The 19,073-nt window shown below is 40.9% G+C and overlaps 3 protein-coding genes across 8 annotated transcripts in view; all 3 read left to right on the top strand.

Moving 5' to 3' along the window:
• The window catches only part of sarnp (SAP domain containing ribonucleoprotein), a 7,352-nt gene extending 5,806 nt beyond the window's left edge, over positions 1-1,546 (top strand). Inside the window, exons 8-11 of the mRNA XM_034875680.1 lie at positions 380-405; positions 496-564; positions 1,010-1,096; positions 1,250-1,546. Coding sequence (XP_034731571.1) covers positions 380-405; positions 496-564; positions 1,010-1,096; positions 1,250-1,294 — 227 coding nt within the window. The 3' untranslated portion in view covers positions 1,295-1,546. The remainder of the gene's footprint in view (positions 1-379; positions 406-495; positions 565-1,009; positions 1,097-1,249) is intronic.
• A 2,088-nt stretch (positions 1,547-3,634) lies between these two features.
• Positions 3,635-11,724, top strand: ccnt1 (cyclin T1). Of its 3 annotated transcripts, none has more exons than XM_034875652.1 (9): positions 3,635-3,857; positions 4,509-4,590; positions 4,684-4,812; positions 6,620-6,680; positions 7,327-7,389; positions 7,513-7,558; positions 7,749-7,912; positions 8,062-8,132; positions 8,263-11,724. In XM_034875652.1, exons 1-9 carry the CDS (start codon positions 3,685-3,687, stop codon positions 9,505-9,507), a joined length of 2,034 nt encoding a protein of 677 aa, XP_034731543.1. In that variant the 5' UTR covers positions 3,635-3,684; the 3' UTR covers positions 9,508-11,724. The 3 variants fall into 3 exon arrangements, with proteins under 3 accessions (XP_034731543.1, XP_034731541.1, XP_034731542.1); XM_034875651.1 differs by having other exon boundaries at positions 3,636-3,857; positions 7,504-7,558; XM_034875650.1 differs by having other exon boundaries at positions 7,327-7,558.
• A 186-nt stretch (positions 11,725-11,910) lies between these two features.
• Positions 11,911-19,073, top strand: part of kansl2 (KAT8 regulatory NSL complex subunit 2) — a 13,415-nt gene continuing 6,252 nt past the window's right edge. For all 4 annotated transcript variants that reach the window (XR_004657147.1, XM_034875657.1, XM_034875659.1 and 1 more), the window contains exons 1-6: positions 11,911-12,015; positions 16,232-16,489; positions 16,652-16,824; positions 16,989-17,103; positions 17,754-17,917; positions 18,054-18,217. Coding sequence is in view for 3 of the 4 variants with exons in the window: in XM_034875657.1 (XP_034731548.1) it covers positions 16,239-16,489; positions 16,652-16,824; positions 16,989-17,103; positions 17,754-17,917; positions 18,054-18,217 (867 nt within the window). In the remaining variant the exon portion in view is untranslated. The remainder of the gene's footprint in view (positions 12,016-16,231; positions 16,490-16,651; positions 16,825-16,988; positions 17,104-17,753; positions 17,918-18,053; positions 18,218-19,073) is intronic.

Below are 19,073 nucleotides of genomic sequence, written 5' to 3'. Positions count from 1 at the left end.
ACAGATGTGAAGCAGTTCTCAGAAATAATGGTTATGCAACTAAATATTAGTGCAGTGACTCAAAGTAAAGAAAAACCTCGAGACATTTTTCAGTTTATACAGTAAATGTTTGAGTTTGTCCGGAAAAATTCAAATACTGCAATTTTTTGAACAGCCTAATATTCCTTTTTCTTCACTTTCTGTAAAGGTAGAACATGCATTGATATTATGGAATTAAAAGCTATACTAAGGAATTTGAAAAAAAATCCCTTTTTTAAACAGACATCTATTGTGAACACAGCTGTAGCTTTAACATGTTATCATGTTTAATGGTAAAGGTTTCACTGTTCTCTGCCTTCTGCTTCTCACCAACATTTTCATTGATCTGTCTCCCAAACAGGCGGCGTTGCAAACAGCAAAGCTACTGTAAGTGTTGAGTCATTCAGTTGTCACTTTTTTTTAATTCCTCCAGTTAATGAGACAATGTTAATCTGAAGGTTTTTGTGTCTCATAAAGGTAAACGTCGATCAGCTGAAGAAGAGAGCAGAACGATTTGGCATGAACGTTTCATCCGTCTCACAGAAGGTGACTGAGCATTAATTGAGGGTGTACAGTGCTGCTCATGAGTCTAGGAACCCTGCTTAAGTTGACTCAAAAGAGGAATAATAAAAAAGAAATTGATCTTAAGGCCTTAATTAAAAAATGAGCTAAAATACAACCTTTAAGGACACCAATTTTCCTTATGAATCATTAATAATGTATCTTACATAAATAAATGTTTTTCCTTTAAATACTGGGGTCAAAAGTATACATCCCCCTATGTTAAATTTCCATAGAAGCAGGCAGATATTTATATTTAAAAGCCGGTTATTCATGGGTCCAGGCTACTATGCATCCTGAAACAGTTCTCTTCTCAACTTAACCATGGGTCCCTATACTCATGAGCAGCACTGTAACCACACACATTTAACATGTTAACGTATAGTTTTCCTGGACTCTTCAGTCTTATATTTGGTGTTTTTATTTCTAGATTGAAGAGGATGAAAAGCTGAAAAAGAGGAAGGAGAGGTTTGGGGTCCCAGCAGCTGCAGGTGTAGTTGTTTCAGCCGACGTCGAGGTGAATACGTTTTTTCCTTTTCTTTCCGAATGCATGTATTGTTTGTTAAACTATAGTGGGCAGTTATATTTTATCACAACGGATTGAGTTGAGCATAAATGACCAGTGGGAATGACGACTGATTGTGTAATAATGTTTTTTTCTTTTCTACAGGCAAAGAAAATGAAGCGCGCTGAAAGATTTGGAAAGAGTGAATAATAGTTTAGAGCCAGTGTTTTTTTTGTAAAGCATTTTCATTACGGCACAACAGAGATCCCTGAAGATGACAAATGTCACTAAGGGGATTCCTGTAACTCAAAAGTATAATTAAATGCAAAGATAAATGGGTGAGTTGCTAATGGGAAGAGAATATGAATGACATGCAGCAAACAGTCCTGCCGGCCGGTTTGAAATACAGACAAATAGAAATAGCTACCAATTATTTACTGAGCCTCACATCAGTGGATAATGTTCAACCACCTATTTATTATTTACTGGGGCATCATTTTCTCAGTCCTGGGAGGCTTCTGAGCATGTTACCTTTCTATTTTTGTTAATTTTCTTAAGGAATTGGAGTTTATAGAATGCAGGGCAGCAATATTAGCTCTTCTGGAACACTGGTTTGGTTTTCCTCCTCGTTCCTAAACTTCCTGTTCACGGCTTCCTCCATTAATCAATCTTTATCACAGGAACAGGCTGCCAGCTGTTTAGGGGAAGTGATTTGGTCTCTGTGTCTCAGGTGATTTCTTGCTGTAGAATCTTAAATCAAAATGGTGCTTTCAACCCTTTGAAATTCCCCAAACCAAGCAGAAGGAAGCGTGAATGGTCGAAGTCTTTGATTGGTAAAGGTTGTCCTAAAGCCAGATTAGAAGATTTTTTAACTTTTTTGGTGAGCGCATAACTTTGAATAGACTATTCCAGTTATAACTCAAACGAGCAGGTCAGAAACCAGAAAGGTACTTACCTGTTGGATAGAGACAAGAATGGAAACAGAACTCAAGTTGCATCATCTCCTACAGTTGCAGCAACTAAAGAAAACCAATCCTTTATCTAAAAATATGCTTATTATATTCCATGCAACAAGGAAATTGGAAACGTTAAGCCATGGATATGAAAATGTGTTGTACATTCCTTCAAAGAAAATCAGAGTAAAGCTTAACAGCAAACCTATAAAGTTTATGGTAGTATTTCTGTTTATCGGAATGTAATGTGGTTCATCTTTTTCCCCCCCTTCAAATGATCCATTGAAATAATTTAACTCACTTATTTGTACTTTGAATATTTAACTGTACTTTTGATTTAACAGAGGCTATTATTTTTTGTGTTTTCTCTTTGGGATTGCATTTACTTACTCAGTTATCTGTCCATTTTATAACATTTTCTGGTTTAAAATAAATTGTTTTAAATTTTTGATATTGTGGTTGTTTTTTCATCTGCATCTTTTCATAGAGTCACTGTCTGGACTTGATGGGAGTGGAGACTTTAAGTGAATATATTTCACAATTAATCACCTGTGTCACCTCAGCTCAACAAATAATGTCCTATTGGTATCGTGGACATTAATCTACCAATAAAAATGTAACCTATGATGAACACACTTCTGGGTATCATGCATTCAAATGTGTCAAGGGTTCTAAAACCATGTTTTATAGTCTTCTGTCACAAACTTACATGATCAGGTAGCATGTACAATTGTAAATTTGGATTTGGAAATTTACTGGCAGTTATGATATGTAAGTCAAAACATCTATGAAAGTACTCCAGTGACTGCAAACAGTAGTATTGGTGTAGTCTCTGTGATTTACAGCGGTGTAGATTTAAGGTTTTTTAGACTTGAGTTACAAAACTAAGGACTTAAACTAGGCTGCAGTGGGACTCCAGTCACTTTAGACTTGACCGATGCAAAAACATTCAGGTATTGACTTTTGACCTGATAAGATCCTGTAAGACCTGCAATTTGCTAATGAAGACTTCAATCTTGATGTGGGAATTCATACTGAACATCCCACTGAATTATTGTGAGCCCAGATGTTGGACGAGGAGACACTGCAGGTACTTACTTCCTGCTGTAGACCACAAACCAAAAGTGATCACTTACTTGAGCAACATCAATGTTCATCAAACTTTAGTACAGGAACCTTTCACACACAAGTATACACTGTGGCCGAGGCTTCCATACAAGGTGGTACCTGGATAAACACTCACACACCGATGGCACATTATCAGTGCCTTGCCCAAGAACACTTTCACGTAGAACTCCAGGGCTAGCGATCGCTCCAACAACCTTCTGATTGGTACGCGACTGCTCTAACATCTAAGCCACAGCCACCCCTATTATTTCTCATGTGAAATACTGGGAATTCTAGCGTTCAGTCTGTCCTCTTATTATATTTTTATATTTGCTTCTCCGTTATCTATCTATCTATCTATCTATCTATCTATCTATCTACGTATCTATCTATCTATCTACGTATCTATCTACGTATCTATCATTTGAGTTGTTTTGGTGACCCCTGCTGATCATTAATGGAATTACACAGACGTAAATACCCAGTGTGACGTATGTTCCTGTGACGCGCAGAAATTTTAAACTATCGTCCTTGTCAGTGATGGCGGCTTCGTTAAGTTCTCTCCCTGTAAGCTGTAATAACAAATGGTACTACACACGACAACAGATCGAGAATAGCCCATCTCGGCGAGCTGGACTTGATCCTGACAAGGAACTGTCCTACAGACAACAGGCAGCGAACCTGCTCCAGGACATGGGACAGCGGCTCAATGTGTATCTTTTGTCGGGGGACGACTTGCGGCTCACTTAGCCACATTAGCTTGTTAGCTAGCGAAGTTTAGCTTGTCGTGAAACCGGTTAGGCGGAAAGCATGGCTGGTGGTTGCTATTGTGTTTAGTTCGAAGGCTTTGGATGTGTTTATGTGTTTCCTGAATGTTTCAGACGGTGGTTTGCGATTTTACCGCGTTAACGTTAGCGTGCCAGCGTTATCTGTGAGCGGCGTAGTAGGAAAAAACCGGGGCCATGAAGGCCTGTGTGTTCGGCGGGCCTCCACGACGTTAGCATTAGCTCTGCCTCTTACTGTTAATGTTCGTAAAGAAAGATGTAGCTACAGTGGAACAACGATAATAAGAAACATTGTGTTATTCGTGTGTTTAAGTGTTTACATGTTTTATTTTTAGAGTCTGCCCTTGTACATGTATAGAAACTGCTTCCGGCTAACATCTTGACTTGCGTGCGAAGCTAGCTGTGGTTTTGTTGCCCTGCCACTGATGTGATATTGAGTTTTAAAACGAACTAATTATTGCTACTTTGTGTTATTTGACATGTAGACCAATGGCCCCAGTTATATGAGTGATATACAGCCAATGGTTGTGTTGTGTTCTGTTACTGTTTGCTACATTGTCCTTAAATGCCATGTATCAGGTCCCAACTTACAATTAATACAGCCATCGTGTACATGCATCGATTCTACATGGTCCAGTCGTTCACTAGATTTCACAGAAATGTAAGTATCGTTTGACACTTGAAGTCCCAGCTACAACTGTCTCGTTAACTCTTGTTAATCAACTAATGGACTTCTTTTGGTTTTCCTCGCCAGGTTATATCTCCCGCCGCACTATTTCTCGCTGCAAAGGTCGAGGAGCAGCCCAGGAAGCTGGAACATGTTATCAAGGTGGCCCATGCATGCCTCGATCCTCAGGATCCTCCACCAGATGTACGCAGTGATGTAAGTGTTCGCCTGTAGTCACAATCGCCTGCACTTGTGCCCTGGCTCCTCCTGAGCTGACATTATGGGGTATTGATTACATCTCCACAATACTACGGCTTAATCAGAAATTTAATGTCGAACATGCATGGGATTACAAGGAATCTATTTTGGTGTATAAGGTGAAATACAGTAAACACGTTCATTTATTTATAAGGGGTTATCTTTTTAAGCTACTGCATTTTATGATGCTCACCATCACAAGTGTGTTTTCCTAGAAGAGATGTTTTTCTAGAAGCAGCGTTGATGCTGATGCTTATATATGAAATGTATTTTGGCGTTAAGTTAACAGTTTCTTTTCAAATTGCATTTGTGCAATTGTTTGAGGGGGGTCTTTTGTTTTGAGATACCTCAGGTAAAGGGTGGGCGGTCTGAAAATTTTAAATCATAAAGGTCTTAAAGACGTCTGTAATCTACTTTTCAGGACATTGCGGTATTAAATGCCCTCCTAATTATGTTTCTGGACATCACATCACCTCATTGACTAAGATCTACGCTACATAAACAAACCCAGTGATGTTGCCAATTAAATGGCAGTGTTAATTGGACAAATTGCTTCACGTGGCTCTTTCTTGGTTAAAGTATTATAAATGACACAATGTGAGAATATCACATGAGGAGATTATTCTTTAACCCTCATGTTGTCCTCATGTTGTCCTCATGTTGTCCTATATCAATGTTCTTTTTAACTCCCCAAAATAACATGATTGATTCCACCCAACGCTCTTTGCCAAGTACAAATCTCTACTTTCATTAATTTTGGGGCGTCTTATTCAATTTTATAGCATTTAAAAACAAATTGAAGTGTTTTTGAAATAGTATTGAGTAAAAGTTGACATATTCCAGTCTGTGATTATCATCAACATCCATTCCTTTAATTTTAGTCTACATAATTCCTAATTTCTGCTTTTCTAACTCAAACAGTAGGTATAGTTTCCTATAAATGAGGTTTATAGACCATAAATTCCAAAGATACCTGTAAAGCTGAAGTTAATAAGTTAGTGTTACTTAGTTTCGAAAACGTCAAAAAATGGACAAAAATGTAAGATAAAGTTAAAACCATCAAATAAAAGTGTTGGTTTTTAAGAAACACAAGGGTTAAAGAATATTCTCCAAGCGACAGCGCCCCGCAAGACAAAATCAAAACGGTATCATTGACAAAAATAAATGTTTCATTATGTATTGCTTTGTGTTTACATTTTGCTACTTTTCTACTTGAGTTATGTGTTCTTGGAAAGGGTTTATATGGTCATGTTATCTTTTGACTTCTGTTTTTACCTTTATCCCCATTTTGAAACTTGTATAGTATCTTCTCTTTTGTGATTACTCATTTTTTTGTAGAACCTGTGTAGCATCTTCATTGCAATATTGTGATTTAACGGTGCAAATGCATGGGCTATTTTAAGTCTGGCTACAGTCTACAAGGCATTTTAAAATTGAGATTAAATATTGCAATTTAGCACATGGATTGTCCATTTCTTTGGGCCAGATCAACCCCTACCACAGGTGTTATTCCTTCTTGATACATTGATCAAGAGAGAAAGAGACAAAAATGTTGTCCCACTGTGTGTGTATCTTCCAAGTCACGCTTGTAATGTGATTTTAACTGCTGTAAAAAAAAAAAAAAAAAAGCATCACTGTGTAGCTTGTAATGGTCTCAATACTAATCTGTGAGGCGTCTTCAGCTCCACATGAAAGGTAGATTTACTGTGTTTGTCAACGGATAGAGGCCTCCAAGTGAGTAATGTGCCTGTCCTCTCAACTTCAGGCCTACCTGCAACAAGCCCAAGACCTGGTCATTCTTGAGAGCATAATACTCCAGACCTTGGGTAAGTTGGGAAGGAAGAACTGGGTCCCTTGATTTCCCTCCAGAAACACATGTGACTATAAAAATTGTGCTAACCTGTTTTACTTTTGTCCACAGAAAGCCTTTATGCGGTTAGCAGCACAGGAAAGAGACGTTCTCGCTTCATATTAGCAGCACTTACCCACTGTTGCATTACAGCGTTTCCACTTTTGTTTCTATTATGTCCATAACTTTTTACATTTCCCTCTTTGTTTCTTGTCTACATATTTTTCGCCAAGCGTTTGAGGACCATGTGATGAATTGCTTTTTTTAGTATGTTCGCCGGCTTAATCCTTTCCCGAGTTTCATGCCTGTAGACCTTTGAAGAAGATAACAGTGGCTTTACTTTAAAGTTGTGTTTTTACTTTCAAACAAGATTCAGTGTCATGCACTGGGGGGGGGTTGGTTTTCACATTCATCTTTGGTTTTCACATCGTCCAGGATGTTATTGGAAGACCCCATGCAAAGTGATATTCCACGTTATTCTCCGCAACACTTAGTTTGGTGTAACCGAATACATTTTCTGGTTTTCAGGGACTTGATTGAAATCTATTTGGTGCATATGTTAGATTGACTATTCCTTTAATTTATCAGGACTTGTTTCTTTTTGTCCCTTTTTTTAATTACAGCTTTTGAAATCACCATTGATCATCCTCATACTCATGTCGTCAAGTGCACTCAGCTTGTCAGAGGTGAGCACCAGCTCTTCAACTTAGCTCCATTCTCTTTGTATATTTCAGCATCGTATGAAGTTTGCTGTGAAACGGTTAACTCGCAGGTTTTAAGTGTGTTTTTTTGTTCTGTTGTTGTTCCAGCAAGTAAGGATCTTGCTCAAACATCATACTTTATGGCCACTAACAGGTATATTCACAGTTCACTGTTGAAACATAAGCTTCTGTAATTTTTTATATGAACAGTAAAATAGTGCAGTATGTTTTCATATCTTTTGCGTTTATTGTGTATAATCCTCTAACTCAATATGTCTGCTCTCTGTCCTCCCCCCTCCCGTTTCTGTTTTTTATTGCCTTATGGGATGTATCCTGCCACGTAGTCTTCACTTGACCACGTTCTGCCTGCAGTACAGTCCGCCGGTCGTGGCCTGCGTGTGCATCCATCTTGCCTGCAAATGGTCCAACTGGGAGATCCCCGTGTCCACAGACGGCAAACACTGGTGGGAGTATGTTGATCCCACAGTTACCCTCGAGCTGCTGGATGGTACGTGCTGTAAACACCCTTGTGGTTCAGTTCGTCTTGAGTATAGATAGAAACAAAAGGACCTACAAGTCTTACATCAGTTACTTAATCTGAAGCATTTTAACTTTCTCCTGCTGATCTTGTCTTCACTTCTTTTGAACTTCTTTCAGAGCTCACACATGAGTTCCTGCAGATTCTGGAAAAAACACCCAGCCGGTTAAAACGGATTCGCAACTGGAAGGTACCCATTTTATTTGTTTTTTGTCCGTTGATCCTTTGTAACCTACGGAGCACGGCCAAGACATCCTGCGTTGTGTGGACATTTATTGGTTGCTGACTTTGCTGTGATTGTCTGTTTTCTTGGCTGCCAGGCTGGAGGTCAGACCCCAAAAGCCAAGCCAAAAGTCCAGGAGGAGGGGGACCAGAGGGACACCATGATGAGCATGATCTCTATGGCGTCATCAGAGAGCACCTTGGCAGGCTTGATGAGCCTCTCGGCTCCACCTTCCGACTCCTCTTCCATCGTGGACAAGGACCGAGGTGACTCTGGCAGCGCCCCGACTTGGAGTGGCAAAGGCCAGGCTGGATCCGAGCAGCCCAACGATGTGCACGTCCCAGCTAAGGTGTCGCTGAGTGAGTACCGGGCCAAGAACGCAGACGTCCTGGCTGCCCAGAAGAGAAAGCTAGAGAACATGGAGGCCAGCGTGAAGAGGGACTATGCCAACGCTGCCCAGGCCCTCATTGGTCAGCAGCAGCGGAAGGAGAAGCAGCCACATCACCACCAGCAGTCCAGCTCCTCCGCCTCTGACAACCCGTCGCCCATAATTCTGAAAATCCCCCTGGAGAAAGAGAGGCATGAGAGGACCTCTCTCAAAATGCGCTTACCTCTAGCGGGGGGAGGGGGCGGCGGACATAGTGGAGGCGCCCGAGGTCATGAACAGGACATCAAAGTCAGAATACGAGTGCCTGAGAAGCAAAGGGGGAGTTCGGGTGAGGAGGGCAAGAGCAAGGACAAGCACAGGGACCGGTCTAACCACCACCACCACCATTCCTCCTCTACGGGTGGCTCACTGTCCTCATCACACAAACATTCATCTAGTTCTAGTGGGGCTGTCGGAGGCAGCAAAAAGATCCCCAGCGACTCTTCTAGAATGAGCTCTTCGTCCTCTTCTGCATCTCGTAAGAGGACGCACTCCCAAGATCCCACAGCAGGCACTCACCCTGCCTCTAAAGCCAGCAAGTCCTCTAGGAATCCCTACCAGCTGCCGTCCCTTTCTTCTTCCTCTGGGCAAACTCTGGGCCACGGCCCTGACATTCTCCCCGCCCTGGGCCCCCCCCACCACCAAGGGATCTATCCGCACCCCAAAGGTGACAAGACAGACACTAACGGGCACGGTGCAGCTGGCGGAGCGCAGTCAAACGAGTACCAGGACACTTTTGAAATGCTAAACTCACTTCTGAGTGCACAGGGGGTCCAGCCGTCCCAGCCGTCCATGTTTGACTACAGATCCCAATATGGGGAATACCGTTACAGTGGGGGCTCCAGAGGAATCAACCCCAGGCCCCCGCCCCTCCCTTCAGAACCACCTCCCCCACTGCCACCGTTACCCAAATAAGATCCTCATCAGGAGACATACTATATACATTTTACTTGACATCCCGGACATCCATCTTGTTACATAAAGTATTGTATAATGTTATTTTTTAAACTAGCCCAACTATTTTTTACAGGCTTCAGTGACAGCAATGAAATGTACTGGTGAGATAAATGAGTTAGCAACCTTTTTCTTTTTACATGTGTGGGGCAATAATGAGAGGCTTTAAAAGCTTGCGAAATGCACGGGGGAAAACACAGGATAGTGTAGATAATATCTTAAGCTCTTCTGTTTTACTCAAATGAAATGTCATGATGGAACCTGGTGATTTTAGCATTGCGGTTTTGGAAGTTGTCTTGAAATCATGGGGAAACTCAAATTTCCATCACATGTACATTTTAGGTCTTCTTACCAATTGTTTTTATAATGTTTTTATAGTATGTTATTTATTAATTGTAGGCTTTTAAAAAAAAAAAAAAACCATAGTCCCCTTTTCTACCTTTTTTAAGGTTCTCCCTTTGTTCTTTTTTTGGCAGAGGGGTATTTCTTCATCAAAACTGTACAGGCTAGTTTGAGAGTGCATGTCTCTAAAGCCATCTTTTCAATGTTTTTGTCTTATTTTTCATTTTACATATTTTCCTCCTTATATTTTTGAACAGCCATAACCTAAAAGAATAAATAGGTGAGTGCCCATCCCTGGTATTTATCAAATGTATTTCCTTCATTATTTGATGAACTTGTACAAAGACTGTAAAATGTTTAAAACAAACATGAAATATTTTTTACATTTTGTTAAAAAAAGTGCAAAAAAAATTGTAAACTAAGTAAGCTTGTACTTTTTTGTTTTTAGATTTTGAGTGTTGCAGTCATTGTTTTAAATGGTTGTAAAATATTCATATTCAGTTCTCAAATGATTACACTAGTGGACAGAGTCCATACCAAGGATATACATCTATTCAAGGGGTTCAAAGAGTTCAGACATATCTACATGGTCCAAATGAAGGAATTGCCAACAAGAAAATCCCTCTAAAGAAAGGCGAGTTTTTAAGTCATGTGATCTGTCACTTGTTCATCAGTGTCCTCTGGAGGGAAGTCTTTTTTCGGAGATGACAGCTAAATGCAAAGAAAGTCATAGGCAGACCCTATAGATGGACATTTGTCATGTTGGCATCAGCAGCGCCCTGAAACCGGGGGAAAAGCTCCATTTGGGGCGACCATATTAAGCACAATCTACAATAAAGGTATTCACAATACACTATATCAAATTCTAATCAAATGCCAGTTGTCCGTCTTCAGTGATCATTTGTTTCTGCATTTCCCTTTGGGGATGTTTGAAATCTGCCAAATCATGCTGGTCTGATGTAATCATGCAAAAAAAAAAAATCTTTTGACTTTACACCTTCAAAAAAAACAGAAGCTATTCAGCTTCAGGTTGTTAATAATCCACCCACACACCATGATTCATGTAGTTGTGTAAATCCCACAGGCAAGCAGGTTATCAGCAGACATCCACTGAAGAGTCAGGAGTGTAACGTATAATATGCTCTTAAATTAATGATTACTTTGTGTTAAATCTAGTGGAAGGGGGGCCACTTTTTGGCTAGAAAGTGTACATTGAATTCATACTAAGCTCATGTGGTTTTGATTGTATAGTATTACTGCTTTGTTTGATCAAAAACTTTGTTTTAGGCAGTTCACAGAAATGCAGTACAACAAATCATCAGCTGTTGTCAGATCTTTTTGTTCCCTTGATTTTATGGAAGATACGGCAGACAGAGCTTTTATTGGTTGTAACAGGGAAACAGTAAATGCACTGAATATTTATCTCAGTAGGTTTGCCTACAATGCAAATGACGTGTTTCATGTCTAATGGTTAGACTATAAAAATAGATATTTCCATTTTTGAAAATGATCTTATTGGAGATGCACAAATCTTCCAATTTAAGTATTAACTTCATGCTGTGAGGAAAGTCATAATAAAAGGACACGCATTTCAAAAGAAATCACATGTCAGAATAATGGAAGACACTCATGCAACCTAACAATGCAAAATTACATAGCTACAATAAGTTTCATGGTTTTTTTTTCACGGCTTGGTGTTTTTTTTGACACTCTGGTCCGGAAATGAAACGTTTTGGGATTTTATTTGTTTTTAGTTTAAACATATGTGAACACTGTTCTTTTTGATATAATGTGGTTGCTTTATTCTCAATTAAAGTCAATAAATATTTTAAGAAAACCCTTGTTGCGTTACATTTTATTTTTATTTAGTTTTTTTTACAATAGGGAAGTTTATAAAACTTCACTGCAGTGCTGAGGGGTGGCAGAGATGTCTACTGTTGAAGCCAACTTGATTGGCAGCTTGTGCGTCAATGAAATAGCTAGTGGGCAAATGAAATACCGAGAGCTTTGGCCAATCAGAACTCTAAGTGGGCGGGCTCTACTTGTTTCTGCAGTGGTTAATGCAAGAAGAGAAAACCGACGTAGTGTGTTTCGGAAGCTTATCCCAGTCGTGTCGCTGTGAGGAAGGTAAGCAGTTATAAGCCCAAAATGCGTTTGTGTTCATCTTCGGCAGCAAGGCATTTCGATCATATCAAAAAAGACGACCATATGTGGCCGTTGGTTTGTAAAACTCGGTGTTCGCCGCAAATGTGTAAAAGTAGCGAGTAGCTAGTGTTAGCAACTGCTAGACAAAGATGGCGACGCCATAACTGAAAGAGTGACGCAGTAAAGAGAGGCGGGCTAAACTCGTCAGCTAAAGCGCGGTGTGGCGGCTTTCTTAGTGAGACTGTATATGTAGCGGCTAGGTTAGACTGGTTAAAGACAGAATGTAACGTTAAATATGCTAGATTTTGAATAAACATTTTGTTCTTTACGTTAGTACCTCCGGTGTACTTGATTGGTGTGTGGTAGTTTTAAATGTTAAGAATGTACTTGTAATAAAGTTACTCTGGCGTATCTGAGAAGCCACCTGACCTGCCACCGCATCTGCCGCGCGGTAACGCGACGTTTCCATTCATTTCAATCAAGAGAAGGCGGTAGAGGAGACGCGGTTTCGACCACAGCGTATGCAACGGTTGCCGCCTACGTGAGCGGTTCATTGTGCCAAACTTCTGGAGGTAACCGCCGGGCGGCACTTTAAAAAAAGCATTTTGTTAAACTTTCTTGCATTTAGGCAGGGTTGCCGCGTGGGTATGTGAAACCATCATTAATATGAAAAACGGTTAATGATACGAGCAGTGAATTGCGAGCGGCACTGTAGTGGCAACCCTTTGGCAGGTGTCAGGACAGTGGAAAGCGAGCGGCACTTTTTCTGCGCCCTTCCAGAAGCAGCCGAGCTGAGCCTGGTTCGAGGCATTCGACATAAACTATGGGTGGGGCCGGATTTACAGGGACAACCTCATGGAGAAATGGTTTGTTGTCACAACAGGTCAACTGTAGGTTTAAAGATTTTTGTTGAGCTCTACTTTTTATTTAATGACTTCCGGCTAGGAGGTTAGACTGACTGGCTGACTTATTATTTCGCAGTTGGGTCAAGGCAACACAAATCGCATTGTTGACTACTGACACTGACGCATCAGTGTGTAAATGTGTGAGTGTTTATCTGAGGAGCAGGTGGCACCTTGTAAGGCAGCCTCGGCCACCACTGTATGAATGGTTCCTCTATGTAAAAGCACTTGGAGTAGTTGTTAAGACTAGAAAAGCCCTATATATAAAAAGAGACTATTTACAATTTAAAGGTCCAATGACATGGATCTCTTTGGATGTTTTTATATAGACTTAGTGGTCCCCTAATACTGGATCTGAAGTCTCTTTTATAAAGACCTTAGTGGTCCCTAATACTGTATCTGAAGTCTCTTTATATAGACCTTAGTGGTCCCTAATACTGTATCTGAAGTAGGGCTGCACGATTATGGGCAAAATGATAATCAAGATTATTTTGATCAAAATTGTGATCACGATTATTTGATTTGAACCAAAACACATTTTCTTGTCAACTAGGCTGTTTATAACTCCTTTCACATCCATATTGTGCTCATTGTTATTATGTTGAAGTAGTATGTTGTATAGACATACAAGTGCAACACATCTAAATGTAAATTAGCAATCTGAAATAAATGGCCTATGATTTTGTATTTTTTTTTTTGCATCTATCTCTGAGAAAGCTCCTTCACTTGTTTTCAACAATAACTGATTAAGAGAGCAAGGGGGAGAGAGGGAGTGCCATGGACGTGCTCACAGAGAGACTGCTGATTCATTATGAATGGGTCCAGCACGGGTCAAACGGCGGGTCAGGATAGTTACACCCGTCGTGTGTATGAAATGTCTGTATCGTCTCTGCGCTGCGTTTTTTATGAACCATGATATTCTGGCCATGGGTCACATCTCTGGCCCAGGACCAGCAGCTCCGTGTCACACGCTGTTACTCTACCAACTGAAGTTGGGTGCATTCAATAACTTCTTGTGTGTTTTTTGCCGTGGCCGCTGCGATGGCATATAGTTTACCAGCGGAAATACAGGTTTGCGTCTCGAGCTTAACAATGCTAAACAACTGGTTTATTAACAATTAAAACTGTAGACTAATGTCAGAAGTGTGGACCGGCGGCCGCTCTGACGTGGCGGCGTTCTCTGTTCGACCGGGAGAAACACACGCAGCCACAGACCCTGACAATAGAAACCTTTTTATAAATTACGTATATAATGACAAAAGTTGTATTATTAAGTGGTTGCAGCAGGGTCTGTTAGCTTGCTCGTTAGCCGCTGAGCCGCAGCGGCGTGCAGGCAGAGCGAGCAGTTGCCAGACTAATCTAGTGACCCGTGTAGGATTCCAGTGAGCGGACCATTAGAGACGATGGGACCGGCAGGTAACATTAACTGGTCCCTATGTACAAACAACGTTAAATTATAAACGATGGGTAACCCAGCAACGGCGATTATGAGCTTGTCCTCAGAACAAATGTTTTGGTAGGAACGAAAGTTTACATTGTATGTTTCTCCGGGATCGGCCAGCGCAAAAGACTTCTATATTCTGATTGGCGGCTGGCGTTAGCCGCTGCTTGCTGCTGAACCACGTCATAGCTCATTACCATAAAGGTGAACAGTTCCAACTTTCTGATTTGACGCCCGAAACAAGCCGCCGACAGGCGCTCAAGTCGGTGGCGGTGTGAATGTCTGGAAAGGCAGAGCAGGATACCTAGGGCTGGGTTTAGACCAGGGGTCGCCAACCTTTACCACTCAAAGAGCCATTTGGACCCGTTTCACACAGTAAAGAAAGCACTGGGACCGCAAAACCCTTTTGAAATTTTACATTAACACTGTATGTAACGTTTTTTTTTGCCTTTGTGCTATTTATAAACAAACTATACTGTGTTACATTTATGAAATCAATGAACGACTGCAGATAAAATAAAATATAATTTCTGCATGCAACAAAACCTTTTTAACTCCGGGAAAAAAACAAAAAACGTTGGGTTAACGGTTTAGTAAAATAAGGCTAGCACTGTCAACTTGGCTCGAATGGCAAAACCTCCGCAGCTCCTCAGGGTAAAGGACTCCCAGGGCTGTGGGTCCTTTACCCTGAAGAGCTGTGTTCAGGTGTGCTGTCATGTCCATGAGACGTGGAGCTTTCCCAGCCACTCTGGCTGTTCCCAGCTCGTCCAGTAACAAACGGAAGTGACAGCGATTTAAACCTTTCGCCATTAATTTGCTCAGAATCTGAATGACAACATTCATTACTTCTGTGCATTCCGGAGGAATTGTTTGAGCACACAGGTCTTCTTGGTGCAGGACGCAGTGAAAAGTCAGCAACTTCCTGTCCAGCGACTTCTGCAGGAGTCACAAAGCCGTGGTGCGCGCCTGTCATACTCGGTGCCCTGTCTGTACCACTGACACGGGGGGGTGGGGTTATTCCCCTTGCTCTTAAACAATTCAAGACAGCCTCAGACGTCCCCCCCCCCGTGTTTGGCCTTTTAGTGGTATCAACTGAATCATTTCTTCTTGTGGCCCAGTCGGGTTTACATAACGGCAGAACAACGCAATTTGTTCAATATCACCTTAGTCTTTAGATTCATCACAGGCAATTGAGGAGGCCACAGATGACTTGATGTCTTAAATTTGCTGTACAAACTAAAATAAAATACATTTTAATTAAATATTCATTAAGTATTTTTTAAAAGCTGAGCCGCATCAGAGGGATCAAAGAGCCGCATGCGGCTCCGGAGCCGCAGGTTGCCGACCCCTGGTTTAGACTTATCGCCATTTCTAGCCGCTGGGGCAACGCACATCAATGTTAAAAAACCTCATCAAGTGAAATTTTTCACGTTTTGAGTTTTTTAATAAAACTCCTACTGACTTTTGATATCTTTGCAGCTACAGCGTTGAGACCCTGTTGCACTCCTAAGTGATGATTTAAATGTACTGTCATGCTGACTATCCCTTTTAATCTCTGGTAGTTAGTGCAGCTCTAGCTTTCATATTTCAGGTCTCACTTAGTCTTTTTGTCTATAAAATGTTGTTATTGTCAAAGTCTTTGCTTTGTCCAGCCGACATTACAACACCTGAATAACTGAAAGATTCAGTGTTATGTCAAGTAGTTGCTATTTTCTCTTAAAATTAAACAAATGATTATCAGTATAGTTATCTATTTTGGTAGTAGGTTATACTGCCATAATAGATAACTGGATTATTAGTCTGTCAATCGAATAATCAATTACCATACAAATTGTTCCAACAAACTATTTTGCAGACTTGTGATGAACAGGATACGAATCCACGTTTTGCCTTCAAGTCGGAACCGGGTGACCCAGACACCTCGTCCTCAGGAGCCCCTGGCCTGCTCCTTTACCCAGCGAACATGCTCTCAGCCTCGCCTCGACGGCCTGGAGTACTGCATCAAACACATTCTGGAAGATAAGAATGCTCCCTACAAGCAGTGCAGTTACGTCTCTGCCAAGAATGGGAAGCGCTGCCCCAGTGCTGCACCAAAAGTTGAAAGAAAAGATGGGTGGGTGGAAAGTCACGATTTCATAAGCTTTTTAACAAGTTAGACCTCCACTTAATTATTTAGTCTCAGTACGAAAGACAGAAAAACTAGAACCCTAATAACATATCCAAGCACCTTTCTGACAACTCTTGACCAATGACTCTATTTGTGACTGTTCTGTAGAGTGACGTTCTGTGCAGAGCATGCTCGCAGGAATGCCATGGCCCTCCGAGCTCAGATGAGGAAGGCATCTTCTGGTCCGTCCCCGGAGTTACTGTTGTCTCAGCTAAGTGGATACAACCGCGCAGAGATGCACAGCATTGATGGAGGACGCTCTGAAGCTAGCCGGATTCTAGGTAAATGCTCTTGTTTGGACTGGGAGATGCTTTGTCAACTGGAGACCCAACCTTATCTCCAGTGCACTGAGTTTTTGTCTGTATTATGGTGTGTCCATTCTCTTGCAGTTCATGTTAATATGTGGGAATACGGTTATAACTTTAACTACACCTTCTCTGGACAGATGAGGACAGCCTGAGTGAGGAGGAGCAGGGTCCCTTGGTACTAGACCAGACATGGAGAGGAGACCCTGACAGTGAGGCAGACAGCGTTGACAGTGATCACGAGGATCCTCTGAAGTAAGCTGAATTATCCGTCAATATCTCACATTTTTATTCTCAACTTGCATAGTCTTATTATTGGATTTAGATTGTCGTTTGGATCTTATATTTTGCCAGTAGACCTTAAAGACCTTAATGTATTGCCTCAACCAAAAGCTGTGACTCAATTCATTTCACAGACTAATTCTGGTCAGGTTTTGAGTACGTAGTGTGTTAATACTAGAAGGGTGACAAAATTTAAGTACGGTTAAAAAGTCAGCATACAAAGAAAAGGATTTATAGTAACAGCAAAAATAACAACTGCAGAGTGATCTTGGAAAACAAAAGTATAATATCTTTGGAAAAACGTTTTGTTCTCTGAGGTCGAGTCAGCAGTAGCTTTCTAAAATTACAATTTTATTGAAAGGCGCACACATACTAATTCCTGTTTGTGTAAACTATGTAGGTTAATTTCTTGAACACTAATTGCAAATACAATATGTTTCAAAAGCAATATACTGCATATAGCTAATGCTGTATATAATGCTGTATATTGTAAAATGTCTTATTTTGGCCTCAATTGAAGATTGTGTAGTCACATTGGATGGAGGTAGTTTGAAGAGTAGAGATGTGACATGATCCTTTTCCTTGTAATTTTCCAATGATATATTTTCTTTTGTAAAACACAGGCATGCAGGGGTGTACACAGCAGAGGAGGTGGCACTCATCACTCGAGAAAAACTCATCCGGCTCCAATCCCTCTACATTGACCAGTTCAAACGCCTGCAGCACCTGCTGAAGGAGAAAAAGCGCAGATACTTGCACAACCGCAAAGTGGAGCACGAAACTCTAGGTAAATGTCCAACTAATGTGTTCGTAACTACAGGTTTTGCTTGGTCTATGTACCTGTTGAAAATCATTCAACGCCTTCTCATGTTTATGCCCTCACATCCCTGAGCGCTCTCTGTATTTGTTTATGATGCTCTCAGGGAGCAGTCTGCTGACAGGGCCTGAAGGGCTGTCCATGAAGGAGAGGGAGAACCTGAAGAAGCTCAAAGCTCTGCGCCGATACCGTCGTCGGTACGGTGTGGAAGCCCTGCTGCACCGGCAGCTTAGGGAGAGGAGGCAGGCTGCGACAGAAGGAGCTCCTCAGGTGTGACCCCCATCTCAGTAGAAAGTAGTAAAACTGTTTAACTAGTGTTAATAATTAACTAATGTTGAAGGGTCCGTTCACTAAACCACATCACTTTCTCCTAGTGGTATGTAGCCATGAAAATAGTTGCTAGTTTACCTGTTCAGGTTTCAAGAAATCAAAGTCTGAGATATCGGTGGCAATCCCAGTGTAAATTTGTGAAGGGATTTAAATTTGTTCTTTTAAACTGTAGAGCGGTTTGTTTCCAGAAACAATTTCCCAATTTCTTTGGATGATCCAAAGACTTGGCTTTGAGCTGGAACAACAATACTTCCGAAGAAATACAGTAGTCTCTATGGAAAACTGACGGCCCAGGGGTCAGGGGTTCGATGATGGGCCAGCTTTTTTCAGCATTGTTCATTTACAGGCACAGGCTTACATTTTATGTTATCTTTAAAAAGAAAAGAAAAAGAAACTGTATTTTGGAATAAATTGACTTGTATAGAACATTTTTAGGTATCTAGTAGCATGTCAGGGGCTAACAAAACATAGCATAGAATATGCTAAATAGTCTAAATTTGATTTTCATGATGAAAATCATGTTAAAGTTTTGACATACTATAAAAGGGAAAGGTTTCTCTCTGCCAGGGCCCCTCGAACTTGCAGTTTGTCTAACACTGCCCTCTGGATCAACCATCATTTCTAAGACTCTGTGGTGAAAAGTTATACTCTGGACATTTAATGTATTTTTCTTTTTTCAAAATCTGTGGGAACTACAAACTATGCTATTCACTCCGGCTGTAATAATAATAATAATAATAATACATTTTATTTAACAGCGCCTTTCTAACACTCAAGGACGCTTTACAGACAATAA

Source organism: Etheostoma cragini, chromosome 7 (assembly GCF_013103735.1).
Source record: "Etheostoma cragini isolate CJK2018 chromosome 7, CSU_Ecrag_1.0, whole genome shotgun sequence".
Lineage (NCBI taxonomy): Eukaryota > Metazoa > Chordata > Actinopteri > Perciformes > Percidae > Etheostoma > Etheostoma cragini.
This window is presented reverse-complemented; position numbering and strand designations above follow the sequence as displayed.

What these genes read in the sequence shown, in the direction of transcription:
- ccnt1 (XM_034875650.1), top strand. Translation starts at nt 3,685, where the DNA reads ATGGCGGCTTCGTTAAGTTCTCTCCCTGTAAGCTGTAATAACAAATGG. An exon ending in CACCAGATGTACGCAGTGAT is followed by an intron (nt 4,813 to 6,619) that starts GTAAGTGTTCGC and finishes TCTCAACTTCAG; the next exon opens with GCCTACCTGCAACAAGCCCA. An exon ending in AACGGATTCGCAACTGGAAG is followed by an intron (nt 8,133 to 8,262) that starts GTACCCATTTTA and finishes CTTGGCTGCCAG; the next exon opens with GCTGGAGGTCAGACCCCAAA.